At 37.6% G+C, this 7,509-nt stretch overlaps 2 protein-coding genes across 3 annotated transcripts in view; both read right to left on the bottom strand.

The window, feature by feature from the left end:
• Positions 1-398: 398 nt before the first annotated feature.
• Positions 399-1,054, bottom strand: LOC148905289 (uncharacterized). The gene has a single exon (XM_089040544.1). It carries the CDS (start codon positions 960-962, stop codon positions 492-494), a length of 471 nt encoding a protein of 156 aa, XP_088896670.1. The 5' UTR covers positions 963-1,054; the 3' UTR covers positions 399-491.
• A 5,546-nt stretch (positions 1,055-6,600) lies between these two features.
• The window catches only part of LOC116289269 (beta-1,4-N-acetylgalactosaminyltransferase 3), a 37,253-nt gene continuing 36,344 nt past the window's right edge, over positions 6,601-7,509 (bottom strand). For both annotated transcript variants that reach the window (XM_089040485.1, XM_089040484.1), the window contains exon 23: positions 6,601-6,879. In XM_089040485.1, coding sequence (XP_088896611.1) covers positions 6,768-6,879 — 112 coding nt within the window. In that variant the 3' untranslated portion in view covers positions 6,601-6,767. The remainder of the gene's footprint in view (positions 6,880-7,509) is intronic.

The raw sequence follows: 7,509 nt of genomic DNA, 5'->3' as shown, positions 1-7,509 counted from the left end.
AGAAACAGGCCGATCCATGCAATATCGTAATTCAGTAATGACTAACAAAACATTTGACGTGGAGCAGGTGTTTTGTGTCATATGCAAATGTATAGCTATAAAAGGGGTACGGATTTAGTGCCATCGAATTTTTGTCAGAATGGGGAATATTCGTTTATTTCAAGGATACGAAGTAATATTCTTCCAACTCTAACTACGCTTGGACTTTTTAAAATGTCAATGACAGCCCTGTCTAAATAGTAAGAATAAAATAGTGTCTAGAAGGCTAACGAGTACGATATGTGTCGCATATAATGATAAAATTAAAAAAATAAATAAATAAATAAATAAAAAAACAATGAACAATTATAAGTAAGCTTTAAAAGTTTTATTGTCAATAAAAGCATGAATGTGTTCCATGTGTGTGTCAATTCAGTCACACTTTAGGAGTCGGTATAGTACTGATTTTTTTAGAACATCAAAGACAGAAGAGTAAATACTTCTTGTTCATCTCAATAAGATTTATAAATATAGGGTGTAAAGTTCTTGTTGATTGTAGGACCCCGTTCTTCCTGCGCCCTTCGCTTGTGAAATTTCTTATTCAACCGAAACTTGCGTTTATCAATAGCACTTCGTATGGCTTCGTTCCACCCAAAGTTTTCATTGTCTACCAGGTTTTGCCTTGTTTCCATCACTTTACGATAATCGGGATCTTTCTTTAATCTTCGAATCCATTTCAACTTTTCAAACAGTACTTGTCTATACTCTTTTCGATACTTTGGAACTAGAGTGTTGCTTGCTTTGGTTACAGCTACATCATGACTATCTCCATTATGCTCATATTGTGCTACCAAATCTTCCAGCTCCTCTTGATGACGATTTATAGCTTGTTGTTGCATCGGATACCAAGCACTAGCCTCTTCATCTTCACTGCTACTTTCTTCAGAATTTTCCTCAGATGAAAGAGTCCCCTCGCTCGGCATTGGCTATTTGCTGAGTTAGCGGTTGAGTTGAGTTTGAATTGAGTTTGAGTTGAGTTTGAGTTGAGTTTGAGTTGAGTTTGAGTTGAGTTTGAGTTGAGTTGAGTTTGAGTTGAGTTTGAGTTGAGTTTGAGTTGAGTTTGAGTTGAGTTTGAGTTGAGTTTGAGTTGAGTTTGAGTTGAGTTTGAGTTGAGTTTGAGTTGAGTTTGAGTTGAGTTTGAGTTGAGTTTGAGTTGAGTTTGAGTTGAGTTTGAGTTGAGTTTGAGTTGAGTTTGAGTTGAGTTGAGTTTGAGTTGCGCGATGGGAGGCTTTTACCTGGTCTAGAAAATACTTCTAATTCCATTTTCCGTTGAAAATATGCTTTAAATTGCAAAATCGCCGAATGTTTACCATTCCACTTCACGTAAGTCTTTTTTATCAAACAATTGCCTTACCAGAGTTGTTGTTCATTCGGCCATCACCCCACATCTTTATTATATGGTAATTTCACCTTGTTTTGAAGCAAGTGTGAGCTGGTTTTCGGCGATGATTTTTTCGGAATTCAAAGCTTAAAATCAGTGAAAACTTGCAGTTATAATTGCAGAAAGACATCTTAAACAATACGCCATCTTGGTTGGCAGATAGCCCAACGCTAAAAATACAGGGATCCCGCACATACATAACATACATTGAAAAGGCATTGAGGCGAATGTGAAAAGCGCTGTTATGAGCACCACATCATTATGTTATTACCATTATAAATATGGTTCGTGTTCTTCTCGTGAACCTTTTGGACATGTTTACAACTTAGAGTAACAAACAAGCAGTGTGACCTATATACCGGTACGTAGTTCAACCGGACGTCTTACCGATATGTCTCTTGGTAGGCCAGGTAGATCGAGTTGAAAATATTAAAAACAAGTTAAGAGAGAATTCTTCTCGTATTCAAGCAGTGAGCGCCAAAAACTATTGTCATGAAAAAAGGCTGTTGTACAAGGCTAAAATCTTGTTATTCAGAAAGTTTAACTTGTTTGGAAGTGGAGATAACCGATGAAAGTGGAATCGAAGTGTTAACCCAAAGTAAAAAATTTATTCAAAAATGATATTTAGGCCTTCGTTTGCTTATTTCCCGTATATTTTCTATAAAAAGCCTGACAAAGCAAGATTCTAATACAAATGCAACAAAACATCTTTGTACAATTGAAAATACCGCTCAACTCAACCATCTCCCCTCGCTCGATTCCTGAGAGCTTTGAGAACTTGATTCATCATCTTCTATTTCCGCATGCGACCGGTGTGAAGTAGACATCGTGTGAGCACAAAGACTTTCAAGGCCTCAAATAGAAATCTCAAAGTTTATCTTTATATAATTCTTGAGAAGGAACGCGCGGTCTCCAAGTCCCTTTTGTCTCCTTTTGTCTCCTCTTGTCCCTCTTTTTTCCCTATCGTCCCGATCTTTTCATAAATTTTCCTCTTCGTCCCTTACAAAAGACTTGTGACTACGGCAAAATATAATAAATAAGAGGGACAACCGGGAAAACCAGCCAGTTTCTCAAAAGCTTTTCATCAGTGAACATGTTGAGGAGGAATTGTAGAGACTGCCCCATACCCCTGTGTGGATCAAAGTACCTTGTCAAATTATCTAACCATTTAGCACAAGTTCATGGGTTATCAGCTAAAGAACGTAAACCCCATCTACGAGAGGCAAAACTACAAAAGTACTATGTAATAAGATGCTACAACACGGTATTAAATCCGAACGTGACTGATAATGTACAACACAAGTCCACAAATGGACGAGAAGGAAAATTTATGAAAAGATCGGGACGATAGGGAAAAAAGAGGGACAATTTTTCGAAAATATAAACCAAAGCCATATGGAAAATTTGAAGAAATTTCACTGCAACGTTTTTGAGTTTTTTCAGTTGGAATATGAAAATTATTAAGGACAAAGTTTTCCTTTTCACATATATTTGAATTGCAATACCTACGGCATCGGCTCTAGTATAGAGCATACGCGCTCGAGAAAAACCGTCTCAAGGCTCCTTAAATAATACTAGTACATTGTTCAAAAATGCAATGAAAATTAAAAAGTACAGCAGCTTGTCTGATCACTGTTGTGAAATCACATTAAGCGTCAGCAAATTTATACTGGGAATTTTTTTAAGATGTAAAGAGACCCCCGAAAATAAATTGAATAATCAAGAGACCGAAGTTTCTAAAGCAAAGACAAAATCTTTTAAGTTTTGTCTTTGCTTTAGAAACAAGAGCAATCGTCGACTATTTATAAAAATTGCAATGACGAGAAAAAGCCTTATGAATAAAAAATGTCTTTACTATAATTTTAGAGACTGTCAACGTTCACAGTCGGAAACTTTTTCCTTGGTAAATTGGTTTCGAGTTAATTATTTTGAAGGCCAAATATATTTGAGTTCAGTAAGGAGTCATTTCGTCAGTAGGAGATTGAAGGTAGAAGGGACAGGCTCGTTATCAGTTCACCTCAAACCATGAACGGTTCGGACAACCTAACGCAAAGCAGTTGGTCGTGCTTCAGTGTACCCGATTCAGATATTGTGCGTACTGTAAAGATAATGGCCATCTTTTTAGTGGGTGGCTTTGCTTTGTTTGGCAATATTTTGATCATCTTCCTTGCCGCTAGTTTCAATGTGAAAAGGAACATCCATCATTTAATCATCAACATGGCCGTTTCAGATATTCTCGTTGCTATTATGTATTCGTATAACGACATTCGTTCTCTTCTTCGTCTTCCATATCTCTGGGAACTTTGGGATAATGACGTTTTTGGCAACATCTTATGTAAGGTTTACCACTTCTTCGGTTCGGCTTCCAGCTATGTGACTTTGACTAGTCTATTGATAATAAGTGTGGAACGGTTTAGATCAACCAAGGTAACTGTACACAGAGTTCGTCCATACACGATGAAAAAACGTCTGGCACTAGTCTCTTGTTCTTGGCTGCTTCCTATGGGACTTAAGGCCTTCGTTCCTTGGTATTACCAAATTCACCAGGACAGCAATACCCGTGCATGCTATCGAAAGTATTTGAGAACTTATTTCTTTCTTTTCTCTTTTGACCGACTCGTTGTTCTTCTTATGATGTGTTTAGTTGTGATATTTAATATCATGACTTCATTCAGACTTTGGAAATCACGTCGAACCTTCCCGCAAGGCAATTTTTCTGACGAACAGAATAGAAGTAGAGAAAAACGAACAGCTAAGGCAGTGAAAATGGTGTTGTTTTCTCTTCTACTTTACAGCTGTTGTTGTCTTCCATATTTTCTGCACAGGTTCTTTTACGCTTTCCACCATGCCGGAGTGTTTTTAGTATTTGAGCCATATTCAGAGTGCACTAATGCTTGGAAGACGTTATATTTTATGCTTTCTTTTCTATTTCTGGTCAACTCTTGCTTCAGTCCTTGTATTTATATTGTTTTCCTAGCTGAATTCAGACAAGCAGTTAAACTGAGACTATTGCACTAGTAATGAATAGCACTGAACCTAGTAGCCTATTATGGTGTAAAATAATTCTTGTACTATATATCATTCCCAAGCACAAACAATGTAAAATAAAAAAACTACGTATCATTATTGATAAATGAAAAATAGTAACGAATAGCACTGAACTTAGTAGTCTATCATGATAGAACATAACTGATTCTAGAATGACTACAATGACTACAATGCGATTCATTAATAGATAATTACTGAGCCTGCATTATACCTACGAATGCTGCGTGCCGAAGTGATTATCTAGTATAATTATTGTTCTTATCAAAATCCAATTGTTTTCTTTCTAGCTTGTTTATCATAGAAACAAAGCCAATAATGAATGAACTCAATATGTCTGATTTTCCTCTATGCATTCGTTGGGATAATGCAGACTGAAAACATTGGATTTTGATAAGATCAGTAATTATAAAAGGATATTCCCTGTAGGTAGATGTTTTGCATGAATTAACCCTGTAGTCTGTACTGATACTGCTTCTTGTAGATCTGGATAAAGCAAGCATGGGGTAACATAACTAGATAGATCAATATTATTAAGCTTAAGGCGACACTTGAAAAAATATAAAAGATCCAAATATTCAAGCCAGAAAGACAGTGGAAAGAGGTTGAGTTTGACAAGCCTGTCTTTGTAAGATAGATCTGATTGGTACCTGAGAATAAATTTAGTGGCCCGGCGCTGGACACGTTCGAGGAGTAAGATATCCCGCGAGCTTAATTGCGGTGCCCAAACCTGACTGCCATGACAAAGAATTGAACGCATAAGCGTAATATAAAGCTGAATCTGAGAGAAACCCCTACAGAATAAGGACTATTGCGTCTAAGGAAACCCAGAACTTTATTGGATTTAGCAACAACGTAAACTAACAACGTTGGTTATGCCAGCCTAAGTTATGTGAAGTAATAATCCCCATGTCTTTTTTTGGGAGCGACTCTCCTTTAAGGCGTCGAAGCCAATGGTGTAAGTACGAGACGTTGGATTAAGTCTTCTAGATATTTTGAGGACCTTGCATTTGGTGGTGTTAAGTCTCAGTCAACACTCCAGCTAACCAAGCCGTTAAGGTCATACTTGAGGACCAAGTAGTCTTGCAGAGATTGCTGCGTGCGGTAACATTCGTCAGCAAACAAAACTGACTTAGTCCTATAAAAACATCGTAATAGGTAAATTACGAACCTTGTATGAAACGACTGAAGAAGAGGGCCAATGGACCTTTCGCAACTTCAAGTCGCGACCTATTACCTATTTTACCTATTACTCATGTTTTTATATGATTTCCGAGCCCATCCCACACGGCTTACCGCCTCATCTCTCATGACTTAGTCCTAGTCGAGGTTACACTGGGCAGATCGTTGACATAGGCAAGAAAAAGGATCGGTCCCAGGAGGCTGCCATGAGGAACCCCAGAGACCACAGGCGTCCAGCCGGAATTGGACCCGTCAAAGACGACACGTTGCCTGCGATTTCTGAGGTAGTCAGAGAACCAATCCCACAATGCACCATCTACCCCGTATAACCTCAGCTTGTCAAGGAGTCAAAAGCTTTCGCGAAATTTAAATAGAGGATATCTGTCTCAATATTTTTATCTAGTGAGGCGCCTATTTCGTGAAAGACAGTAAACAACTGCAAAACACAGGACCTTCCCTCTAGGAACCCAGATTGGGAGTCCGAGATAACCCTCAGAAAATCCGGTAGGATGCTTTTCAAAACGCACTTTTCAAAGACCTTACTGACTACTGGTAGCAAAGATATTGGTCTATAGTTACTAACAAGTTTTTTTACAGTCTTTCTGTGCAACCCTGTGCGCCATGTATATTTCATGTTAAGTGTACGTTTTAATTTTACTACTTTGCAACTTTAATATTTGTGTTTTGTACTATATTTTCTGTTTGTGAGGTTATTTTTAACAGAGCCCCATTCAAACCAGCTTTGCTGAACTGGGCACCTCTGTTTAAACCAATCAGTCAATCAATCAATCAATCAATCAATCAATCAATCAATAGCGACAATTTCATGTAATAAGGTAGTCAAAAATATTTCAAATAAGAAGTTCCTCAGGGAATCCAGTCCCCTTTTTTGTGACCGAATGGAAATATGGAGGTCACTTATCATAACAATATCATACAGAAGTTAAGCAGTATTTTCAAAATATAAACTTTAATGATGTTTATAACAAAGTTAGGAAGTTCGGGTCAGCGGTCTTGTCAAGAAAAGGTGATATTATCTAATGAACCTGCCCCGACTTTGATATAATTGAAATTTCAAAGAGCACAACATCCTTAAAATGATTTTTCGGTGTTTTAATTATTAATGGGCAGTTGCATTTTTTTTCTTGTACCAGGTGCCTTTTTTAGCGTGTGGAAAATGGAAGAGCTTTTGCCATTTAAATCTCTCAATTTCTATCCTAGCACTTGCTACCCTGGAGAAGAATAAAAGATGAAGCTTATTAGCTTATGTTGTATGAGAAACAATGATAATGGCCTTTTGCACACAGCAGCAATGTTTAAAATAAAATATATAGTGCATTTAATCAAAGCTGTTTCACGCGTTTAAAAAAAGCACAAGCGTTCAGATTCTCTTACATAAAGTGGCATTTCTTATCGTTAAACTAACTGTAGAATATGGTGCATATGCATATCCTGCATGGTGTATAGTCTCTAGGTTATGGGGTATACTGTATGCAGTATGGCGTATAGTCTATGGTGTAATAAAGGCAATTTCACGCGCTTTCATTGGCCAATTTACGGTCCATATCTTTCGGTACAGACTACAAAACCAATTTCTCTGTTCGCCTTGTCACATAAAAAATATATTATTAACCTCGCGATTGCTTGCTCTGTCCGTACGTAAGTCGTTTCTCCCACGTTTTCATGGTGCGCACGCTACGCGCTTGGGCCATAAGGCAGTGGGGAAAACTTGGTCCATAACATACGGCACGGACCTCGCACTTGGTTAATAAGAGCTATGTATATGGTGCGTATATCGTGCTTTGGTGTATGGCGGATAGCATATAGGATATAGTGTATAACACATATAACTATAACATACA

This window comes from Actinia tenebrosa, unplaced genomic scaffold (assembly GCF_029948245.1).
Source record: "Actinia tenebrosa isolate PJP-AT-01 unplaced genomic scaffold, QUT_ActTen_1.0 PGA_scaffold7__59_contigs__length_16204524, whole genome shotgun sequence".
Classification (NCBI taxonomy): Eukaryota; Metazoa; Cnidaria; class Anthozoa; order Actiniaria; family Actiniidae; genus Actinia; species Actinia tenebrosa.
This window is presented reverse-complemented; position numbering and strand designations above follow the sequence as displayed.

Coding starts and splice junctions, on each gene's coding strand:
- LOC148905289 (XM_089040544.1), bottom strand. CDS start 962: ATGCCGAGCGAGGGGACTCTTTCATCTGAGGAAAATTCTGAAGAAAGT.